The sequence below is a fragment of the Dasypus novemcinctus genome, chromosome 24, assembly GCF_030445035.2.
Source record: "Dasypus novemcinctus isolate mDasNov1 chromosome 24, mDasNov1.1.hap2, whole genome shotgun sequence".
Classification (NCBI taxonomy): Eukaryota; Metazoa; Chordata; class Mammalia; order Cingulata; family Dasypodidae; genus Dasypus; species Dasypus novemcinctus.
The window spans coordinates 41364684-41390354 of record NC_080696.1 but is presented as its reverse complement, the minus strand read 5'-3'; the positions used below and the strand labels follow the sequence as shown (position 1 = coordinate 41390354).

The window sequence follows — 25671 nt, the reverse complement described above, 5'->3', positions numbered from 1 at the left end:
AAAAAAGCACAGCCCACCCAGGAGGGGCGCCACACACACACAGAGCTGACACAGTAAGATGACACAACAAAAAGAGACAGATTCCCGTGCTGCCTGACGAGAATGCAAGGAGACATAGAAGAACACACAGCGTATAGACACAAGACAGCAGACAATGGGGGTAAGGGGAGAAGGGGAAAGAAATAAAATAAATCTTTTTTAAAAAAAAGAGAAAATCCCAAAAAATTTGCAACAAAGCTACTGGGACTAATAAATGAATTCAACAAAATGGTGGGGTACAATATCAACATCCCCAAATCACTATGTTTCTATATACTAGTAACGAACAATCTAAAGAAGAAATCAAGAAAAAAGTTCCACTTACAATAGTGACTAAAAGAATCATATATCTAGGAATAAATCTAAGCAAGGGTGCAAAGGACTTGGAAACTGTAAGACATTGTAATCAAAGAAGACCTAAATAAATGGAAGGATACTCTGTGTTCATGAACTAGAAGACTAAATATTGTCAAAATGTCAATTCTACCCAAAGCAAATGACAGATTCAACTCAATCCCAATGAAAATTCCAACAGTCTTCTTTACAGAAATGGAAAAGCCAATCATCAAATTTATATGGAAAGGTAAGGGACCCTGAATAACCAAAGTCATCCTGAAAAAGAACTAAGCTGGAGGACACACACTTCTCGATCTTAAAACTTACTACAAAGTCATGGTAATTTTCAACAAATGGTGCTGGGTAAACTGGATGTCCATATTCAAGAGAACGAAGGCGAACCCCTACCTCACACCATATACAAAAATCAACTCCAGCCTCTAAGAGCCTGCTCAGTGCCAACTCTTTTACAAGGCTTCCCACAGGATTTCAGCTATGCTTCACCTATAATGATGTTGATGATAATTATCATAATATTTCATGGTACTCATAATAACTAATATTTACTGAGAATTTAAGAAGAGACAGACACTCTACACATATCAACTCATTTAATCGGCTCAGCCATTCTATCAGGTCATAGAACAACTAGGTATGTTGCCTTGAGGTTAACTCAGTAAGTAGCAGAGCCAGGATTCAAATTCGGGAGTCCATATTTTTAACTTCTCTTCACTTTATAATGTGTATCATTTATCTTCATATTTCATCTCCCACTTATAACAGGAGCTATAAACAACTTGAAGGCAAACCCTCTGAGTAAATCTACCCTTATTTCTCATGTTATAAATGGACAGATGAAGGACCAGAGAAGGGAAATTATTTGCCTGCAATTACCTGGTCCACCTTGACCATCTGAACTTAGCATCATCAGTACCTTAAAGTCTGGTACTGACCTCAAACTATGCCATGTATGTTAGTCTATGTTCCCCAAATAGTTAGTTCTTAAGTGGCCTGAAGGTAGAGCTGCATCAAAGAGCCCAACACAATGCCCTGTCTCTTGACTGGGGACTTGCTCACCAACTGAAGGTCTCTGGAGTCACTCTGGCTGGTCTGGTGCAACAAAGGTTCCACAGCATTTGAAGGGGCTCCTTTGGGCAGGTAAGGGAAGGCTCACACTTACTGAGCACTTATGTGCCAAGCACCAGACTGTATTATCTCATTTAATCTCAACAAAATTCCTTTTAGGTAAACAACTTGTGATGATACTTACACAGCTGATGGCAGGTACAGTTAGTGCTGGAAGGTCAGCACACTCTTTCTACTATACCACATTGCCTCAAATTCACTTTTGTCTAGCTTGTACAATACCAGCTATTTCTTTTCACTTCCTTGTTTTATTCCCCCTCAGAAAGCAATTTCCTTCCACTTAGATGCATATTGGAACTGAATTTTTTGTTGTTTTTTTGTACCCTTCCCCACTGCTTTTAAAATTTTTTAACAAATATTTTTAGGCCTCAGTACTTCTTGTTTGTTTAAAAAACTTTAAATTCTTTAGGGTCAGAGGCAGAGAACAACTAGGTTAAACTCTGGTATTCTAATAAAGATGACATGGATACTCAGTGAACTGGACAAGACACTTAAGCTTTTAGAGCACAGAATGCTATGCACAAATACTAGGAATACTGCTTGAGACACATTCAGAAAAATAAGTATATAATTCTCTGGAGCCCCAGACACAAGCAATATCCAACTCACCCTTAATGATGTGTCTGACAATTTTGATGGAGCTTCCTCGCATGTTTAGGATCTGGTGAACCCTCTGACGAATCTAATAAGGAAGGGAGAGTTGGGGAATGAAAGAAAAAGGATCATTTGGGCTGGCAGACACCAGAATACATCTTATTACAAGTATTCACCCCATTCTCATCCCTGAAACAGAGGGCTCATATGGAGTGAAAGAATTCAAGGAGAGGGTAGACACTTTTTCCCTCGACAGTCTCTACCTAAGTCAGTGGCAAGAAAGGAGGCAGGGATGGACAGGTCCATCCAGGGCAGGGTAGGATTCCTCCTACCTGGGGTACATTGGCATTGCAGATTTCAGCCATGATGTAGCAGATGTGTTGGAGAACAAAGAGCCCTGCATCCAAGCGCCGGAGGTAGAACTCATCCTCGATGTCATTGTCTATGATTTCTCCACGACGGACCATATCCTGGAAACAAATGAACATACGAAAAAATTAATAAAAGCTGGGAGGTGAGTGGAGGAGGAAAGAAGCCTGTTCTATAACACACAAAGGAAGAGCAACAACAGCATAAAATGACCCAACCTTGATTTGTCATCTTGTTCTCTCATTATTCTCAAGTATCTTTCTCATTTTCTTCATTATTAATGGACTACAGAGACCCCAGGAGTTAAGCTTAAAGACCGTATTTTTCTCTACAATGAGTTAGGGTCAGAATGATCTCATTCACATATTCAAAATAGAAAATAAGCTGAAGGTACATAACTCTAAGTTATTTATCTGCTTCCACTAATTCTTTCCTTTTTGTTTCAGGCCTCCAAAAATAACCTCTCCACAGGATATATTTCCAAATAAGTTAAACATAGGGAAGAAATGTCCCCTTTCTCTACAACCCTGTTTCAATACATTGGTGAAACTGATGGCACAGGCACTCAACTTGTATACACTTGTCCCTTCTGGCTTACATTTTGGCAGTTGCAAAATGCTGCCAACTTTCCAATGCATTTTATAAGTCCAATGCTCCTCTAGGACAAAGCTCTAATAAGCGATGAGAGGCTCTTGCCTAAACCTTCATAACCCCAGGCCTGTCAGACTTAATGTCCCCACAGCTATTCCTCTCTAGTGGATTAGGAAAAAAAAAATTTTTTACTGAGATATTCATACGCCATATAATTCACCCATTTACAGTGTACAATTTAATGGTTTTTAGTATATTCAGAGTTGTGCCAACACCACCACAATCAATTTTAGAACATTTTTATTACCCCCAAAAGAAACCCCATCTAGTGGATTCTTAATACCCCTGTTAAGACAGCTCTTCTCACCAGCTTAGGAGCCTTACTGCCTTCCCTCCTAGGGATTCTGGGAGTATCTTTCAAGTCCACCCTATTTCTAAGTTACTGATTACCTCAAGACAGCTTCTTATCTGAGGCTAGCAATTGCTCCTTTCCAAAATTCCTGACAGTACCCTTGACAAGCCACTCCATAACACACTCATTTCAGTCATCATCAGCTCCCATCATCAGTTTCCATAGCCTTACTTTTATGAGGATGAACTGAGAGGGCTTTGTGAAGGCAGGGACTGAATTTTACTTGTCTTCATATCCCCAGCTCAGTAAACATTTATGCAGTAGATGAGAGAATAAACACTCTGTTTTGGACTGTGAGTTCTCAAGAGTGAGAACTGGGCAAGGGACTCATTCTGCACAACTAGCAGACTGGTCTAAGACAGGGGTCCTTAACACCTGCTTTTGATGACAACAATCCATTTCTTAAAGCTGCCAGTAGTTTTATGGCTATGGCTCCCTCTAACAACTCAGGTATCTGTCAATGACAGAAGCCCTTGGGACCATGCTTTCCACTCTCCCAAACTGGAAAGACTTACCATTGTGGTCATCAATCTGCAACACAAAGCCCTCAGAGACTATTGAGAGGCAGATAATGTACTTTATTATTTGCCCAGGGGGCCAGCCTGTAGCAATACAAGGCTACTTTTCATCTCACTCCTAAAGGTTTCCATCTGAGGCAAAAGAGGGCTATAGAATGCCTGGCCCTGCACTGTCTGGCAAATCACCATCATTAATTCCCAGCTTCATTTTGTAGCAAATTCCTTGGTAATCTGGTAATAGTGTTAATTTCCACTAGGTAGTCATGGAGCACTGGTCTAATGTCCAAGGTGTTTAAAAATAGAAGGGCCTCTTTAGTTTCTCATTTACTCATAACCGTGACTTCCTGCTCCAAAACCCCTAATGTTCAGCAGCTGGGGGCACAGGAAGGAAAATTACTCCTGACTTTCATTCATGCAAAAAACATTTGTTATTAATATTTTACATTTCTATAATAATATAGAATTTAAAGAGTTTTTTCATTCATAGGATCCTTACTACCAATTTTAATGAGGGCAGGGCAGGGCTTATTAATCCCATTGTACAAATCAGAACCCAAGGTACATAGAGGTTCAGTAAGTTGCTCATAATCATGTAGTTAGCAGTTACTAAGACTATGAATTCCCTGTCTGATTTATCTCTGGTGTGGAAATGAAAAACTTTGAGTGGAGTGCTCAGAACCACCGCCCTACTAAATGCCTAACACCATTCTAAGCACTGCCTTGAGGCAGAAAGGAAGGAAAGTGGAGGTAAGGGGAAGCCCTGGTCTTAGACACTGGGGAACTGACTGTGTGGGGAGGTCACAGAGACCAAGGTAACAACCAGAAAGTAAAGGGATATGATATACCCACAAGCTGGTTAAGATGTTAGGGTATCCTAGAAGAAGTGATGTGTGGGTAAGGTTTCAAGACTTAACATGGGCAATGACAGTGGAATGAATGCCTTAAAGGATGGCCCTTCCATTGTCTGAGGTCTTACATAAAATGCCTTATGCTAGTCATACTCTCTGCTCACTTTTCCTTCACACACATAGCAAAACTAGGCCTGCTTTCCCTTTTCTGGCCTCCTTATTTTTGCTCATGGAGTCGGTACTTTCCCCAACCCATAATCTCTATCATAATATATTTAAGGGCTAACATGTGATGTTTCTTACAAAACTTTTCCTGAGACCCACAAGCAGGCATGATTTTTCAGTCCTTAGAACCCCCAAACCCTGAATTTATACCTCTTTTATGGTACTTCCCATGTCCTGCATTGTAAGAGTTATTACATGTGTGCCTCTTTCCTGTGCAGGTTCCTTGAAAGCAAACATTGAGTTTTACTCATCTTTGTACTCTAGAAAGCACAATGCATGGTGCTTTTTGCTTAGTAGGATCTCAGAAAGAATGTGTCAAACAGAATTGAAAATAAGCAGGGAGAGGTTTAGAGTTGTTTAATGAGCTAAGATTCATGTGATTGGGGTAGAAGGAGAAACATCAGGAAATGGTGAGACAGTCTTGGAGGGCTACATGGTGCGAGGTTTGAATGCTGGACAGAAGTTAGACATGGTGGGATGCAGACAGTCAACACTATGTAGGAAAACGTCATGAACAAGAATATGCAAACAGGTGTGTGATAGGTATAATGGTTTACAAGACTGAGAGACAGGAAGAGGGCAGAGTTGTGAGACCAAAGCATTAGCCAATATAACAAGTAGATCAGATGGAGAGAGGACAAGAGAAGAGAGAAGATGACAGGAGATGAGATAAGTACTTCAGAAGCTGCAAATGTGGGGCACTCATCCATGCATCCAATAAAATTTTCCTGGACACCTAATGATGTGCCAGGTATAGAGTAATGTGTTGGGGGAAGGAAAGATAAATACAGGGAAGTGGATTTGGCCCAATGGATAGGGTGTCTGCCTACCACATGGGGGGGTCCAAGGTTCAAACCCAGGGCCTCCTGACCCATGTGATGAGCTAGTCCACGTGCAGTGCTGATGCGTGCAAGGAGTATCCCCTGCTTGGGGAGCCCCACGTGCAAGGAGTGCGCCCCATAAGGAGAGCGCCCCATAAGGAGAGCTGCTCAGCGCGAAAAAAGTGCAGCCTACCCAGGAATGGTGCTGCACACACGGAGAGCTGACGCAGCAAGATGACACAACAAAGAGAGACACAGATTCCTGGTGCCGCTGACAAGAATACAAGCAGACACAGAAGAACACAAAGCGAATGGACAGAGAGAGCAGACAATGGGGGTGGAGGGGAAGGGGAGAGAAATTTTTAAAAATCTAAAAAAAAAAAAAACAAAAACAACAATCCATATAATCAAGGAGCTTATGGTTTAATAAGGTTAACAAAAATGAACAAGTAATTTTTTAAAAAAATGTAATAGTGGTTATTATAAATGACCTTTCAAGCTGAACACAGTGCTGTGGGAAGAAGGATAGAGTAAGAATTTCTGGGGGATGTCTGGAGAGTTCAAAGGAAATGTAATGTTTGAGCTGGATTTTGAAGGAGTTTGACAAGCTGGAAAGGACAGTTCAAGCAGAAGGAATAAAGGTATAGATAAAGGTATAAAAAAGTCAGTTTGGTTAGTGTGGGAGAGGACAGCAGTGGGATATCAGTATCACTATTAAAGAGAAAGATTAGGAAGGAGTAAGGGGATGTTTTAAAAATTAGATTTCAGCTATGGGTGGGTCATATATATTTCTAAAAATTTCTTATTTTTGGTTTATTTCTATACACTAGCCATTTTGTGAGGTAGTCTGAATAACCACCACCCCTACGAGCACCTACCCACCTAAGAGGAACAGCTGGTATTTAATGAGGGCTTCTTATGAGTCAGGCATAGTGCTAAATGCTTTATGTATACTAATTCCTTTACTTCTCAAATAATATTGGGAGGCTGGTATTATTACCCATCCCTCCCTCCCCCAATTTTAGATAAGGAAACTGGCTTAGGAAGGGTAACCTCCCAAAGGCTAAAGGGAGCAGAACTAGGATTCAAAGCCAGGTCTGTGTAGCTCTTTTCATACCACCATATTTTTATAGTCATAGATTTTAGAGTTGTCTGTAGAACTAAGGAAGATGGAAAACAAGAGTTGTAGAGAGGCTCAAGAATGGAGCTTAGCTAAATTAATTTTCTCCAATTAGGTCAGAAGTACCCCTAATGATTTTTACTTTTTCATACTCTTCTCTACAATCTGGTCTTCTTTTAACCAGACAGACACATGTTGCAACCTCTGTTTCTCAAATTATTGCCACCTAGAAAGGACAGACCTAAGAGGGCAATGCCAAACCCAAACCCATTTCCCCCTCTTTCCTCAGAACTTCAAGACTCTGACAACATTCAATTCAACATTCTACTTTTAGACATATGGCCACATGATCTGAAAGTGAAAATTTTAAAACGTAGATCTGAGAGACGACTACAGCTCATCTCCAAGAAAGGCATCACCATTGCTGCATTGAACATGCACAAAGATGAGACAGAAACTGGCTTCTGAAGACAAAGTTTCAAAGCCCTGACAGTTTCAGAGGCATCGCAGCAACCAGCATGCAGAGAAGCTGACTGCTGTCAGGATAGCACCTTCTAGCCGATTACAACTCTGTGGCATGGAATATTTACTGCTGAATGGATGGATTCAGGGAAGTTGAACACAAACGTGTAGTCAGTGTTTAAGGGGAAATTAAAAACAGCAGGATGATTACATATCATCTGATGGAAAATATAGAAGGAAGACAATTTGGGCACAGTTCTTGAGGTACATCTTCTTAAGTCTTGGTCTGTTTAAAAAGAAGTAGGACAGCCTATCCCTTTCACTCTCTACTCCTCACCTTCCCAGCCCTGTCTGTCTACATAAGGACAACATATTATATGAGTACTGTTGGTCACAAGGCAGAAACACCAGAGTGCTGAATGCTGCCAATAACAGGAATCAATTTCCTTTCTCCATTTCTGCACATTCAAACCGCAGCCACCCTTTTAAGGCCCAGCTGAAATACTACTTTCTAAAACTATATCATCTCCTCAGAATGACAGTCATCTCTCCCTTCTAGAGCTGCTTATCTATAATGTACCCATGGTACCTGTTGCTTTCTCTTGCGTGTTCTGGCTGCGGATTAGTCTCATTTCCCTCCCAAGTTAGCAAATCCCTTAAGGGTGGACTCTGCTTCAGTGATCTGAGGAAGCATTCAGTAAATGTCTGATGAATGAATGGATTAACGAATTTCTACTTCCTTTCCTGAGTTTCCAAGATACCAAATCAAAACCTGATCTTTTTTTAAAAAAGATTTATTTATTTAATTTCTCTCCCCTTTCCCCCCATCCCAGTTGTCTGTTCTCTGTGTCTATCTGTTGCGCCACTCTTGGGCAGGCTGCACTTTCTTTTGTGCTGGGCAGCTCTCCTTACAGGGCGCATTCCTTGCGTGTGGGGCTCCCCTACATGGGGACACTCCTGCATGGCAGGGCACTCCTTGCAAGCATCAGCACTGCGCATGGACCAGCTCCACACGGCTCAAGGAGGCCTGGGGTTTGAACTGTGAACCTCCCATGTGGTAGACGGACGCCCTAACCACTGGGCCAAGTCCACTTCCCAAAACCTGATCTTGAAGATAAGGTTTAATATGGTTCCTTGGATATCTATGTTTGAAGTACAACTAGACATCTGAAAGAACTTCTGTGGGTGCCTGAAACCCTGAAAAGGCTATCAGCACACCTCATGATCGTCTGGCTGGGATATGGTTTTTGGAGAATAGAAAAGAAATATAAAGTCTAGGAATTAAAAAAACACACAAAATTCTTCACGGGTCTGTTGCTACCCCATTCCTTCCCCCCCCAGTGAAAGAGGCCAAATGAACTAAAGGAGTGTGATCTAGAGTACTCCAAAGGTTATGCATTAGTAATATAAAAGTGGACTTGTTTCACCAGTGGTAGGAAAGAAGTGACCTAAATGACCAATGAGACACATTCAAATGTGATTAGACAACAAAGAGTGAAGTCAGCTGGCCCATGCAGAGAGCAAACCTACAGTCCACCTTCCTCAGGGGATGGGTACTGAACCAAAAGGCCACAAATAACCCATTTTAAAGAAGGTACGCGACCTCCAATCAGCTTCCTCCCTCTCAGCAACTGTTGATAGTGCAAAAAACATTTAGGTTAACTGGATATTGGGGACTTTTCTGAACTATGATATACAAATTCTATAAACCAGTTCTTCTGCCAAGGGGGGACAGAATGCTAGGCAAATAGGACTATGTTGGAAAAAGGCTGTGAAGCTGAGTTGGGGCTTAGTGGGAAAGAGCACTGAAATCAACTTGCAATATATGCACTGATTATAGGACAGGGTAATGGCAGTGTGCTTATGTTTGACTTCTCTGATCTGGTGCTCTTGAAGGTTCTTTATATCTTTGATAATCTGTGGCAAAACTAGGACCAAAGCATTTCTCTAACCAGATGTAATGGATTTTTTCTTAAATATGTGTATATGGATGGATTTAGGTGGTTGACCTATGGCTACTAGAGGAGAGAGCCACTGTGAGAAATCTCTCATGCTGAAGGCACGCATCAACACCTAATTGGACACGATGGTCAGCCCCGACAACTAGTTCATCCTTTCATCAATAAATTAAACATCCGTGTGATAGAGAGACAACTCCTGAATCTGCTGTTATATTAGACAAGCCATTTTAAAATAATTTAGGCATGTAAATCAAGTGCACTTCAAATGGGAATATGATTAATAGGGAACTAAAGAGAAATTCCAAGAATCCAGTAATCTCCTTAAGTGTTGTAAACATATTTCACTTTACAAAATTTTAGAGTGAAAATCACTATATATGCTAAATTGTATTTGAAATGAGACAGGAGAGTTAAGATTTAGAGGATATCTTTAATTCATTCAACTATCACCTTTGAAATGAGTGAAGGTGACTGCCTTCTTTGTGAAGCAATGACAATACAACATCCATGAACATTATTTTTTCCTTTTAAAAGCAGGGCACCTGCATTAATCTTATTTGCTGCATTCATACACCCTTTGTCAGGTATGTACAGTAAATAGCATCTTCATATTTCACAGATGGAAACAATAAGACATGTCAAATACTGTCACTGAGTTTTGGTTAGAGACTTGAATGGAATTTGTTTTCCTAAGTCCAAGGCTTTTTCTATTAGTTCTTTCATTCTGTCAAGACATGGGGGGAAAAAGTAGAATAACAGCAGAATTTCATGAGTCCATACTGTGTGCCAGGCACTGTGCTAAATACTTTCATGGGATTTCTCATTTTTCCTCGCAAGAGCCACATGAGGCTCTAAGTTCCACTTTTTAAATGGGGAAACAGTTTACAAAGACAACTCTATCCTACGGTCAAAAATATTGTGGTCGAGTAAGTGGTGGAGACAGTTTAAGAACCCACACAAATTTGGCTCTAAGCCTGTATTCATACTCATAGTTCAAAAAGGAAAAGGTCTTTGTTTTATGGACCTTTTCCAGTACTACTATATGAGCAAATAGATGGGATTTTTTCTTTATGCCAAGTCTGGGCAACTAAGGCAAGCCAGAGTTAAAATGTAACATCACCTAGATTCTTGGACTGTCTTTTCCCTAAAAATTCAAGAAAACTTCAAAAAACAAAAACAAAAACCCAAACAAACAAAAACATCTGCAGCTAAATCAGCAAATTCCACACGTAATCGGGGAGAGTTAAAGATATAAAAAAAAAGATTGATAGGTTTTGTTTTGTTCATTCCATAAGAGAGAGTTAGAATAAAAACTTAGATGGTAATTCTGTGAATGGTGCATTAAGTAGAACAGATTGCAATTCACAGCAGCATAAGCCTGTTTGGGGACTGCTAAAATAAACAGATTTATCTGCAAAGATACACAAGGAGGTGGTGCATGTAGCATTAAGGTGCCATTTCTGCAGGGTTGTGTGTGTATTTTTTTTCTTCTCCAGCCACAACCTCACTTTAAACGTTAATCTATCTTAGGGAGCACTAACAAACCACCATATTTCTATGTGCCTCTATCTCTTTAACTAAGATTATAAGTTTCCAAATTAAGTTACAAGTTTCCAAATAAGAATGTAGATGGTCATTTTTAATCTGCCCCTGACAAGCAGTGAGCTGCCCCTTGCTGATGGGAGGGCACTGTTATAAGAGAGGCTGCTATTAAGCCAACATGTATTCCTGTTGCTTTAATAAGAGGGGACATAACTCAGAGCCTGAACAGGAAGTCCTATCCAAAATCTCAACAGAGGTCACTGTTATTGCCTATAGTCAGGAGCAGGAACAGCCCCCCATTCAGAAAATACTAGTTTCTTTTTTTCTTCCAAAGTAAGGAGAGAGGTAAGTGGAGATGGGAACTGCAAAACAAAATCTTCCTCTAAAAGCTGTTAAAATTGGACAGACTCTTGGAGAAGCGATCCTAAAGACTGCAGATCATTTCAGGTTGGGAAAACCGAGGCTGGGAATTAGTAAAAGGGATTTTTTTGGAAAATGCACAGTTAATTGATGGCAGTTCTGATAAGAATCCTAGGATCTCAAGTCAGGACTTGGTGCCCTGAGCATATGGGCACATGCCAGCTCTTTACAAACAATCTCATTAATCTTCAGAAAGACTCTATAATAAAGCTACCATGAAAGTGACATGCACATGGGGCAAAGCATTTCCCAAATGAACAGAGTCTGCGTGTGGCAGAGCTGGGAACTAACCTCAGGCTTGCATGACTTCAGGGTTCATGTTTCTTCTATGCTACCATGATGTCTCTATCACAGGTTTGTCATCAATTACTAAATTTATTTAGGAAAAAATAAAAAAAAAACCAGACTGCTCATTTGAATTTTGACAACACAGAAGCTAGCCTTGAGGGCTTCCATGAGAGCAGATACAATACAAGGGCAAAAAATGACAATCCCCAATGGAAGCACAGAGAAAGTGAACAGTGCTTATGCAGACTTAGAGTTCATTTAGAGGGAAAGACAGACAAGTAGGCAGGCCAGAAAGACATATGATATTAGCTACCACTTACAATGTACTTTCTTGTGCCAGGACCTGTGCTAAATGATTTATATGTATTAACTTTTATAATCCTCTCCACAACACTACAAGGTAGATACTACTATTCTCCTCCTTTTACTGAAGAGGAAACTAAAGCAAAGAGATTAAGTAACTTGGTTATGATCACCCAGCTAGTAAAAGGCAAAGCCAGGAATTGGACCTAGTGATCTGGCTCCAGAGTTCATGATCTTAAGCATGAGGCTATACTGCACAAGGCGCAACTGGAGTACACAAGAAGGGCTCAAGTAGTCTCAGGGAAAGCTGTAGGAGCTCATACTGAAACACTAAGCACCATGACTCATTCCTCGTAGGCATGCAAAACGTATTTATTGACTGATTTGTTTGTCAAAGCCCTGAAGGATACAGGAGAGTTAGCCAGCTGAAGGAAAGGGGTGGGAAAAGATGGCACAGGGAAGTATACTGGACAGCGTAAACCACAATGGCAAATATCCAAAAGGTCTTAGAAAGCACAAGTGGGGGAGCAATGGCTTTTATACACATCACAAGGGGGAAGAGTGGTGAGGGATGCAGACAGATAGGCAGACAGGGGCCAAACTCAGAAAGGCACTGTAGGACCAGGTAAGGAGTTCAGACCATAACCTAAAGGTAATGCAGAGTCAGTGTCTACCTAGTTTAGGTAGGAAAGTAATGATTGAGTTTTCATTTCAGAAAACTTTCTGGTTTCTGTGTGTAGGAAAGCAATTGGAGAGGACAAACTTAGATATAGGGAGAATAGTTAGGAAGGTATTATACTAATGTAAGAAAAAAGGATGATGTTGGCCTGAATTTAAATACTGGCCATGACAGAGAAAAGTGGATAGGGTGCAAAGGTGTCAGAGAGGTAAAATTTATCAGAAAGATATGTGGTGGGAGAGGAAGAGAAAGGGGTAAAAGATGATGCCAAGATTTATAATAATATGGTGAATGGCCCTGGTTTGGAGAGGTAGGGGAAGAGATTATACAGAAGTTAGGGCCACAAGCCTGGTTTCAAACTAACTGAGCTGGAAAAGGTTTTGGGGTGATGGCCATGTGGAAACTGGCTTTATGAGTCTACAGAGAGCCTGGCAGAGAGCTGTGATCTTACCAAGCTTTGCCAATAAGCCTGTGCGGTCAGTAGGGCAGAGCCTATTAACCCCACTGAAAGAGGAGGATGGAGAGGACCAGAAAAGCAAAATGAAGTACTCAAAGCTACACTGCAGAGTAAGTGGCAGAGGTGTCGGATCAGAACTCAGGTCCTCTGATTTCTCTTCCAATGGAAAAAAGGATGAATGTGACTGGGAAAGTGGAACAGGAAGGCAGAAGAGGATGAATTGGCATTTGTGTTGTATCTGTGGGTGTTCAGGAGAGAGGGAATCAGGAACAAGGGAAAAAGTAAACAAAAAAACCCATGACACCCCCTATCCCACCATCACTAGCTTCTCCTGGCTATAAGCTATGTTCTGGCAAATTCACAGACTACAGAAATTTGGGAACCATTGGTTTAAAGAACAGCTGAGAGAAACTCTCAGCAGGTTTCTCTTTTATTAAGCTTGCCCCAGAAGCTTCCAGCACAATTAGCAGAAGAATGAATGGCAGCCTCACACTTCCACTGTCTGCATCCTCACCCAGCAAGTGCTTTAAGATCACATACCCCACATATTCATTCCAGCACTTCGCCCCACTTCATACAAATCAAGTCATTTTAATGAGGTTCAAATGCTAAGAAAATAGTCAGCCTCTTTAAGAAATCAAGTCCTGTGGATACTGTTTCATTACAAGGAGTCCATCTTTCTTTTTCTAGGATAAAACCTAGAATAATTTAACTGTGGCAAAATTAGCATGCAATTTGTAAGTCATTAGAGTGGTGAGAACAAGGATGTGGTGAGAACATGTTATCAAATAAACCTGCTGAGTATAATTTTCCTGGAAACTAAAAAAGGGAAAACCTTTCTCCAAGACTTTCCTCTTTCTTTTAAAAATCTCTGCTAGTACCTATATAATTATGTCTTATTTCTGACAGTAGAAGCCAGGCATGCTCTCTACATTTAACCATCAACAGCTTGAAGGAACCCATGAGAAGTCGGAACATCTTCCCAATAACAGGAACCTTTGTATTTTTTGGGCTTCATGTTGTTTGGGAGGCAGGTGAAATCTGCTGAGACAAGCATCCTGGACATTTACAGACCACGGAGAACGGCTGCTCACTAGATGAGTCTTAGGAATCACATGGTTTTTAAAAGTTCAGGTCAGATCTTGTTAAGCAGCAACCCCTAGGATATGTGCAGATACTTTGTGGCCCTGGAATCTCATGAATACTGAATATAACATGAAAGCAGTGGGCCACTGCCCAAGATATGGAAGTCTTTACTAGAGACAAGTTACTGCAATAATGCAATTTAAACTGAATGTATATAAAATTATCAGTTTGTCCTGTAACTCTTCCAAGTAGGAACATTTTTCCTTATTGAATATTGCTACAGTTATGCCATGGAATCTGCAGTTTGAGGTTAATCATAGAGAAAACAAAAATTAGGGTAAAAAACTATATAAGGAATAATGTGGAAAATCCACAATGACCCTCTATCTTCCTTAATAACCATGGACAAGTATTAATTTCATCAAATGAACAGTGGTCCTTCATTTACTGAATGCCAGGTACTTTATGTTACATCCTGAAAATAAGATGAACAAGAGAGATTGCAATTCGGAGATAGAGAGTAAATAAATAAGTAAGTAAATAAAAGGTTATGAAGCAGTGCAGAGAGGAAGGGACACATTACAAATTGTGATCATTAAAAACCTCTTGAAGGAGAAGCTGAGATTAGAAGGTAGCCACCATGTGAAGAGCCAGGCTTAGGAGAAGTGAATGCAAAGGCAGGAAGGCAGTACACAGTGGGAGGAGAGGAGGTTGGCGAAGTAGATTTTGCCAGATCATGAAAAATCTTGCAGTACAAGGGAATTAAGAAAATGAGGGGAGTGAGGATGGCAAACAGTTCTTGTAGAGAGAAGGAAACTAAAGGTTCTTTGGCTAACTCATACATGCCAGGCACTGTGCAAGTGGCTTACACATATATTTATCCCTACATAAGTAATTTCTCAAAGTATACAGATTGTAATGTATGCCCGAAGAACAAAGCAAAACAAAACACCACCAAGAAAGAAGATAAAGCGGACAGAGTTAAGCAGTTTGACCACATTCAGAGAACCAGGAAGAAGCCTGGCTCTAAAGTGCATGTTCTCCCTATTAACCACCCTACTCCTGTAATTTAATTTACTTGGTTTCCCATGTCTCCTCCTTTGCTAATGTTTCTCCCAAGACTGGAAATGCCCTATATATCTATATCTATATCTGTATCTGTTTGTCTATCTATATATTTTTTGAAGGGTGTCCTGGGATTGAACCCTGGACCTCATATGTGGGAAGCTGGCGCTCAACCACTGAGCCACACTGGCTCCCCTGAGTTAGTTTTTCCATTTGTTTGCTTGTTGCTTGGTTTTTTCTTTTCTGTTTTTAGGAGGCACCGGGAACCGAACCCGGACTTCCCATGTGGGAAGCAGGCCCTGGACCACTTGAGCCCTACCTGCTACCCATACCCATACTTTTATCTTTTAAGGTTCAGCTCAGGGAAGCAGACTTGGTCCAGTGGTTAGGGCATCCATCTACCACATGGGAGGTCTGCGGTTCAAACCCCGGGCCTCCTTGACTCATGTGGAGCTGGTCCATGTGTAGTGCTGATGAGCGCAAGGAGTGCCAGGCCACGCAGGAGCGTCTCCCGTGTAGGGGAGCCCCACGCGCAAGGGGTGCGCCCCGTAGGGAGAGCTGCCCAGCGTGAAAGGAAGTGCAGTCTGCCCAGGAATGGCGCCGCACACACGAAGAGCTGACACAAGATGACGCAACAAAAAGAAACACAGATTCCCGTGCCGCTGACAACAGAAGCGGACAAAGAAGAAGACACAGCAAATAGACACAAAGAACAGATAACCGGGTTGAGGGGGAAGGGGAGAGAAATAAATAAATAAATAAAATAAATCTTAAAAAAAAAAAAAAAAGGTTCAGCTCAAATCTTGCCTCCATCCACAGAACTGTTCAGGGTAACTCTAGCTGTAGATGATTTCTCCCTATTCCCTGAATTCCTCCAGCCATCATCAGTAGCTCCACTCCTACGGCCAATTCTTTTATTGGCACTTCTACCTCCCACTCCCAGCCAGTCCTGGCCCACTGCCTTGCACAGAGCAAGTGCCTGATGGTCGTTTGCCAAAAACTGGATTCTCTCCAGTGAAATCTTGGTCAAATGCAAACTATGGATGCTTGCACTATGTCTATGAAGAAGCTTACAAAGGAGGTGGTAGCCACAAGACACTAAAAATGTCAATACCTGACCCTATTATCTAAGGTTCATTTTTGCTGCTGACCTGATGAAGAATGTAGAACACTTATCCATTACTGATCTGATAGTCAATGTCCTCAAAATACCTGAGAAGCAAGCATTCAATTCAAGCCAACAAATATTTGCTGAGTTCACAATGGATATAGGACATCCCAATTTGTTAGGGGTGGATGGGGGTGGGATGAGGACAGAGTGTTTATGACTTAAAGAGAGGGCTCCATGAAGGAGAACTGAAAAAAGGTCATTTTGTTCTAAGTCACTTTACACCTGCGAAGTAGCTTCATCTGTTAGGATGGAGCCTGAGAGCTGGCAGTGGATACCGTTCACAAATGCGTCCCTTACTGTACCCTCATCCTGCCCTGTTTCTCTAAAAACTCTGAAACTGCTGAGCACTAATGGCCTTAGAATGTTTGCCAGTGCCCAGCAAAACAGCTTTGGCATCAAGGAGACAGAAGTTTGTCAGGAAATGGCACAGGGACTGGTGCCTGTGGCATGAAGAGGCTCTGTATGTTGGGGAGAGTGAATGAATGGCTGCAGTGATTACTCTCCAACAGTGCTCATCAGTTCCATGCCCTCTTCAATGCTGATTATAGATAATCTTGTGGTAGGCAAGCCAAGATTCCTAATAGCCATATGCAAGCTGCCCAACACCCAACAGTTTTCTTGGTTGTCCTCGAAAAAAAAAAAAAAAGTATATTCCAGTTTCACTTCAAATGAAGAATTTGCTGATGCTAATGCTCTGGTCTGCTAGGGTAACTCCTTCTGGGACATCTGGCAAGAAGTATGTGCTCACTAAAAGTCAAGGAAAGCCTGGCTTACTTAAAAAGTTACAAAAGAATTTCAAAGGAAGCTAGGAAAATCAGCAACAGCAATAGCTTCTTCTTATTGAGCAAAGTATCTTACATATTTTTATGTTTCATCTTCATTAATCTTCACAATACCAAAAGGTAAGTGTTATTATTCCCATTTTACAGATAAGAAAACCAAAGCTTAGAGAGGTAGAGTGGTAGAGCTGGAATTCAAATGCAGGGCTATGTGACACCACACCTCATGTACACCTTTTCTACGAGGCTGCTGCTTCTCTTTCTAGATAGCTACTCCGTCACTGATCAGCCTCTCATTTGTGCATTTAATCCACTCTATTGTAAAAAAATGGCAGAGTTACCAAAGGATGTTCAACTGAAACTGAGGGGGAAAAATTAAACTACATGGGGCTTAGAGATCACCTTTGCTAACACAACTTTATAGGTAAGAAACTGAGACTACATGAGGCAAAGTGATGAGCCATGGCTTAGGCAGCAATTTAGAGATGATGCCTGCAGCAAATTTCTTGGTCCCTCATGGCCCAGGTGCTCTGTAAAATCTCCTCCAGCAGATTAACACTGGAGGTTCTGTCAGAGCTGAGTTCTAATTGTTTCATAGCTGATTCCTGATAAAAGTCTAGGGAAATTTCCATTTGTTTCTAATTATCATTCAGACAAAGAGAAAGAATCTATTACTCCAGACATTTTTAACAACCACTAAGTGTGCACCATGTATAAGTTACTGTATAGGGAAGAATAGATGGAAGAGGAAAGTCTAATCAAAGCACAAAACAAAGGAAAGTGGGATGTGTAGAATGAAGAATTTTGTGTGGAACACACAAGCATCTGAAGTCCATTCTCAGAATTTACAGCCTCTGCCTTTTGTCTTATAGTAGTATCACTGTATGAAAGAAGAAAGTCCCAGATAACCAATTCAATCAATCAACAAAGTTTTGAGAACTTACTATGTTTAGGGATCATAGGGAAATCACAAGAATTAAAAAACACAGTTGCTAAACATGGGAAAGAGAACACAGTTACTTGTGTACTGGTATTCATAAATGAAGGGACATTTTGTAGAAAGGAAAGATTGGATAAGAAGGAGTAAAGAGACACAGGACACAGACAACTGGGCCACTTTCTTCCCCCAGCTCTAGTATCTCAACCTAGCCTAAGGCATAGCTTGAAGGAAAGTACCAGTGCGATTCCCAATGCACACAGTCTGCCACACAGCTGGACTGCCCTGACATAGGTGGGACCCTATGTTGAAAATGGCTCTTCTACCAGTGAGTTTCAAAAGCTTCAAGTGTATCTTTAAGGCAAAAAGAGTGAAAAGAGAACAGACTAATAAGGCAAATCAAGATCACAAGGAGAATGAGTTCTACCACAGACTTTGAAATAAGCAAGAAAAGGATCATTTTGCAATGTGACCATAGACTGAGGAATGTCTTTGTAGGGAAAAGAATACATATTGTACATTAAACAGCAGCCGTGAAAACTTACCCTAACTAAGGAGTGCAGATGAGAAAGTCAGAGGCCAGAGATGGCAGAGAAGAAATGGAAACAGGTGAAAAATACAGAAGGTAGGATAACACCAGAGTAAGCTTAGCCTTCAGGAAAAAAAAATCTGGCAGGGTTCACTTCTCTTAACAACTACCAGCATAAGAAAATGAAGGTCAGTCATTTTGAACTTGGTGTGTAAGCTTTCCTACAATGCATCTAGGCTCCCTTTCTCAAGGTCTCCAGTTTTTCATTTGCAAATGGGGGAACTGGATTTGATGACTTCTTAGTTTCCTCCTTGCACTTACACTCTGTGATTGCTCTTCCTCAGAATGCTTTCCTTTCTGAATAAAGAAGTTGGCAAAGAAGTATACTAAGACACACTTTACTACCATGTACCAAGTCACATCACTTGTATTTTGGCCAGATTTTCTAAAAGTAGTTCTTGTCAAGGCACGTGCTATCCACCCAGAATCCTGGATCCGACCTGGATCAGCCCCACACATCCTCCTCTTAAAGGACTTTATTGTCAGAAAAGCAGTTATAACTACTGGCAGACCATCAAATGCTATGCTCTTGCAACATGTTAGATAGCACATGAGAGTAGATGGCACCTTTGCCTTACCTGTTCTGTGGGGAGATATGAAGCACACAAGGGACTCAAAGAGTACAAGCCAATAGCTGGCAAAAGATAGGCAGGGATACGTACATGCTTTTCCCCTTCAATCTTCTTGTCAGCCACCTGCATTGCATCTAGATATTTAAAATGCAACTCCATCAGTCTGTCAACCTGAAAGAGAGATATTTCACAAGCATGAGTGAAAAAGAAAGTGAATACCAAGGCAAGAGAGAACAGTAGAGCAACTATTTATCTCATTGTCACTTCTTACAAAGGGAGCCTCACTCTATCCCTTCTGACATGGGATATGAGCTTTTCATAGGGACCCATCAGCAACAAATCAAAGAACACTGGTTCATTTCCAGAAGAAGACTGTACATTCCTGACCCTTCTACGACTCCCACAAATATAAGTTGTTAAAAACAAATGAACAAATCAACAAAAATTCAAGTTCCGTCTTGCAAAGGGGCTTCAAATTACATATTTGATATTCACTTAGAAATTCACATAAATTTCTTTTTTTGAACTGAAATATTTGTTCAGATTCTGCCTGTGAGCTGATCTTTTTAAAAAATATTTCAGTAAATCTCTTTAGTTGCTTCTGAGTCAGAAGAGAGTGCAAGAAAAACTCCTTCAGCAACTTAAAAAGACTTTGACTTTCGTTCAGCAATAACTTAAAAATCAGTTGTAAACTGGGCAAAAGTCATGCTTCAAACATGGCCTTAGGAACACTTAGAAGATTTGAATCTTTCATTTTTCCCAAAGACTTTTAAAAGATTGAAGGAACATTATGAAGCAAGCTCAGACTTCTGACCTATCTTTTTATTAGGCTGGTATCACCACAGCCCTTGGTAACCCTGGTATTTACCCAGGAACTGATATTGCTTAACAGCACATGTTACTTCAATGTATCATCATAGTCCAGGAAAACTGTGCCCAAATCATCTTTGGCTAATAATGATGATCCTAAGACCGTATATATTTCAGTTTACAAAGTATATTCATGTCCATTATTTCTTTAAACCTTAAGAAAATAGAATGAGGTTAGAGAATAGAAAGTTGAGGTTTAATCTGTACAGAATTGGTAAAAAGTTTCTTTGTAAACCTTTGGAAATGAACAGAAATGGTGAAAGGATAACATGGTGTTTGTAACTAGCAGTGCTATTGTATGAGTATGACAGTGGTTGAAAGGGAAAGTCTAAGGTCACGTATATTTCTAGAGGGAAAACGAAAAACGGTAGCATGGTACTGTATGTGAGAGTAAAATCTCATGTAAAACATGAATATGGGTGAGAGTGCATATATATTTTACAAAATATAAATACAAATATACTAAAGAGAAGGAAAAAGAACAGTAACTATGTATGGCTGGGGAAGCATAGAGAAATTGAGAGGTGATGTAGAAGTTTGATATGGTTATGAATTCCAAAAATAAATATTGGATTATGTTTGTAATCTTATCTGTACCTGGGCATGACCGAGTTATGATTAGGGCACCATGGTGTGGGGACTCACAGGTAAAAGGCAAGGCAAAGAACAGAGTTCAAGGTTTCTGATGTTGGGAGTTTTGATGTTAGAGTTTGATGCTGAAGACTTAAGCTGGAGCCCCGGGAAGTCAGCACACAGAGGAAAGAGAAGCAGCCCCAGGAAGAAAGGAACCTTGAACCCAGAGAAAAGCAAGTCCCAGGAATGCAGGAACCCAGGAAGCCTGAACCCCCACAGACTGCAGCAGCCATCTTGCTCCAAACATACTTTGGTGAGGGAAGTAACTTATGCTTTGTGGCCTGGTATCTGTAAGCTCCTACTCCAAATAAATACTCTTTATAAAAACCAACCAATTTCTGGTGTTTTGTATCAGCACTCCTTTGGCTGACTAACACAGAATTTGGTACCAAGGAGTGGGGAAATGCTTTTGCAATTACTGAAATGCTGGAATGGTTTTATAAATGGGTAAGGGGTATTGTTTGGAGGAATTGTGAAATGCTTGATGGAAAAGCCTAGATCACTTTCAAGAAACTGTTGATAACAACATGGATGCTAAAGAGACTTTTTATGATGCCTTAGAAGTAAATGACAAAACTATTCTTGGAAACTGAAGGAAAGGCGATCCATGTTTTAAAGTCGCAGAGAATTTTGCAAGAATAACTCCTAGTGTGTTATGGAGGGCAGAATTTGAAAATGGTGAACCTGGGCATTTAGCTGAAGAAATTTCCAAAGTAAACCCAGAGAATGCGGCTTGGCTTCTGCTTGCAGCTTATAGCAAAATGCTAGATGAGAGAGATATGCTGAGGATGGAACTATCGGGCACAAAGAAAACAGAAAGTGATTCTGGAAATTCCAAGCCTCTGGAGATCAAGCTCCCAGATGAAAGTGCTCCATTGGCAGACTTAACTAAACTTGGAATTTGTAAATCAGGATGGAAGATGCAGTTACGTTGGAAAAGACTTGTGGAAAGTCTTACTGTCTGATGGCTTGGACCCCTGCTTCCTGCATGCTAAACTAACACACTTTTTGAGAGAGCTGTATGAACAAAACCAGTGTCAGCCGGTAATAAAAGGAACATGGAAAGGAGAGATTGAAGGAGAAAGAGCTTTAAGAGGAAAAGCAGGGAAGCTGAGATCTGGAATTAAGACATCACCTTGGGACAAGAGAGGAACCCCACCCATGTGTAAAGAGAGGGTGAATTTTCCCCAGCAGTTGAAGAGGGTGGATGTTGCCACCAGATATTCTGGGAGAGTTTTGCTGCCCCAGGATACAGGGAGGGTGGAGCACATTCCCCAAGGATTAGGGTGGTTAAGGTCAGCACCCCACAGGTCTGAGAGGGGTGGACCTGTCCCCCAAAGGTTAGGGAAGGCCAGGTGGTCTACTTGTTGCTCTGAGAGGGCTGAGCCTGTATGCCAAAGGTTAGGGGGAATGTTGTCTTCACATTACTGTGCTAGGGGGTTAAGACTCTAACCCAAAGATTGAGTAAGGTGTGGCAATCACCCCAACACTCTTGGAGAGAGAGGTCTGGAGCTTGGTCATCACCCAAATGTTTGATGAGGATGGAACCAAGAAAATGGCCGTTGGGTAAGGCTGTGGAAAGAGTGGGTCTCATATGGCCCCAAGGAGAAGAAATCATCATCTTAAGAATGACTCTCAGACTGAAATGGAATGGAGGATGCCCTGCAGGTTTACTGAACTGTAGAGGACCCGTGACTCATGTTTCTCTCCCAATTTCTCCTTACTGTAATGAACACATTTATCCTATGTCTGTCCATTTGTGTATTGGAAACAGATAAATTGTTTTGTAAGTTTCAGAGGTCTATAGCAGACAGGACTTTGCCCTGAGACAAAATGTATTTCTTTAAATTGATTGTGATATGATTTAGTACTTGCATTTTTACTGATCTAAGGTTTTTTCCAAAATTGTAATGTCTTTTTGGAATTCAGAGGGTGGAGTATAGCAGTTTGATATGGTTCTGAATTCCAAAAGTAGATACTGGATTGTTTGTAATCTGATCTGTACCTGGGCATGACGAGTTATGATTACGGACCGAGGTATGATTACCACCCTTGGTGGGTGGGGACTCACAGATAAAAGGCATGGCAAAGAAAAGAGTTGAGGGTTTCTGATGTTGGAGTTTTGATGTTGGAGTTTGATGCTGAAGACTTAAGCTGGAGCCCCGGGAAGTCAGCACACAGAGGAAAGAGAAGCAGCCCCAGGAAGAAAGGAACCTTGAACCCAGAGAAAAGCAAGTCCCAGGAATGCAGGAACCCAGGAAGCCTGAACCCTCACAGACATTAGCAGCCATCTTGCTCCAAACATACTTTGGTGAGGGAAGTAACTTATGCTTTATGGCCTGGTATCTGTAAGTTCCTACTCCAAATAAATATTCTTTATAAAAACCAACCAGTTTCTGGTATTTTGCATCAGCACCCCTTTGGCTGACTAATATAGGTGATAAGTTTGGTTTTTTTTATTACTATTATTAGAATAATAAAGTGTTCTAAGAATGACTGAAGTGATAAATGCACAAATATGTGATTACACCGAATACTACTGACTGTATACTTTGGATGGATTTATGCTTTATTAATATGTACTGATAAAATTGGTTCGTTAAAAAAAAAACACCCTGATACGGTAGGCAGGAAAGATAGACAGTAATTCCCATTTTAAAGATGAGAAAACTGAAGCACATAATTTAATGACGTTACAGAATGATATAAGTACTAAGATGTTCTGCCTCTTCTGATACAAAGATAGTGAGGGTAAAAAAAATGGTGAGGGGTAATCTCAAAAGACATTCTATACTTCTCTCCAAAGTAGAATAAAAAATTCAGCCTTATCTTGGACATAGGCAGGAAAGATATAAATTACTGTTGATTAAGAGGGGGCTTAGGTCCTTGATTTTACTTGTTTGGAATTGTTTACTTATGTCTAGTGTGATAAAATACAAAGACCTTCTAGTTTCAAAACCCAGCTCTGTTGCCTATTAGTGGTATGATCTTGATAAGTCACCTAATGTCTCTAAACTTCAATTTCCTTACTTTTAAATGGGGATAATACCCACATAGGGATAAACTGTACAGGGTTACGGTGAGAATATATGCAGTAATGAAAGGTACCTGCTATAATACCCAGTTCACAGTAGTCACTCAATAAAAGGTAACTTACTACTGTTACAACCTTATTAATTTGGGTGCATGCTAGATAACAATATAAACTACCCATCTAATCTCATTTGCATGGTCATTTCCAGCTTCCGCAGCCCATCTAGGTCAGGCTCTACCATTTCATTATCATCATCTTCGTTTTCAACACCACCACCTACTGAGAACTCATTCAATTCCCTCCCATTGACTCTTCAAAATGAGTATTAATATCTCTGTTTTACAGCCAGAGAAAATGAGACTCAGAGAGGCACATCTCAAAAATAGCGGACAGGTTCAAATCAAGAGGTCTGAATCCAAAGCCTATGCTCTTAACCATATTGCTCTACAGTCACCACTCCCCCCACTACCAAAATCCTATTACATTCTCCTCTCACTGGGTCTAGATATCCCCCAAAGTACTAGTTGATACCACCTTAAGGTGTTAGCACTCTCAGAGCACTTTCAAGATGAGAATCAGAAAGACCATAAAACCCTTTGTGATCCAAAGCAATGGGGCCCAGACGGTGGTAGAGGTCTTAGAGTGGGAGCACTACCCAGCATCCCTCTTCAGATCACATCAGGTAAAGAGCCACTCTACCCCCAACAATCCTGGTCCCATTCTTACAGTCCAACAAGCACTTACCTTTTCACTGTCATTTTCAGTAAATTTATTCAGAAGCCGAGTCCGCTGCTGCCCTCTCAGGTTCCGCAGGAGGGAGGCAAGGATCGAACAGACATGTTCTGGGTTGGAAAGGAGAAAAGAGAACATGCTGAGATCAGAGCAGTAATTACTACCTCTCTTCAAGCCTGGTCTGGTGCTACTGAAGGAGGAATAAGTAGGCATTCTTTAAGACTGCTGCTACTGATTAATAAGATGAGCCAAATTGTTCCATTGGAAAACGGAACTGATTTTCACATGCTGCATAAGAAACATATTCAAAAGGGATAGTTTCCTCAAGGACAATTTGAGCAAGTAAATAAAAACTAAGTTAGAATTGTTATTCTTCCTGGAATTAACTGATTTTTATTATCACCTGTGAAGAGAATATGAATACCAAATAACAAACAAATAAGACACGGGTTCTATGGAATTCTCAAATTGCCTATCACTTTCCCATGAAATTGCCCTAGATAAGAAATATCACAGGGTCCTAGTCCTATCACTTAACTTCTGGTACAGCTAAAATTACCACTTCAAATTTAAAGGCAGCTGGACTGTAAGTACTTCAAAATGGCAATAATGATTTTTGAGTTCACATAATTAGTAAATGCTATTCTTCTACCCTGGGAAGAAAGAGGGTAATTGAAGGATATATTATAGGCTTCAGTTGTAAAGAGATGCTTTTCTTAAAAAAAAAAAAAGAGATCAAGAACAATGACCTTGAACAGGAGGTGAGAGAATTCTGTCCATGGAGAAGCAGCAGAACAAAGTTTATTTTGAAATAAAACATTTGTGTCAATAACACATATTCTATTTGAAAATGGACTGAAGAATACCTTCATATACCAAAGTTATCTTAAGTTCCCTAAAAGTCACTTGAATAGTAAGGAAACCCTCAAATATCATTACTTTTCTGACTATAGCACAATATACTTTTGTATTCTCTCTTTATTTTTTCCCCCACTGATAGCACAAGCATTTCCCAACTCCTCATTTCTCTGATTTCTTAACACTGGAGTTATTTAGTCCTTGAACGACTTCT

The 25671-nt window shown here is 40.6% G+C and overlaps 1 protein-coding gene across 2 annotated transcripts in view; it reads right to left on the bottom strand.

Moving 5' to 3' along the window:
- CTNNBL1 (catenin beta like 1) overlaps positions 1–25671 on the bottom strand; it is a 227099-nt gene that overhangs the window by 10357 nt on the left and 191071 nt on the right. For both annotated transcript variants that reach the window (XM_071211701.1, XM_058287065.2), the window contains exons 12-15: positions 24612–24709; positions 19421–19501; positions 2448–2585; positions 2131–2203 (exon numbers count right to left, since the gene is read on the bottom strand). In XM_071211701.1, coding sequence (XP_071067802.1) covers positions 2131–2203; positions 2448–2585; positions 19421–19501; positions 24612–24709 — 390 coding nt within the window. The remainder of the gene's footprint in view (positions 1–2130; positions 2204–2447; positions 2586–19420; positions 19502–24611; positions 24710–25671) is intronic.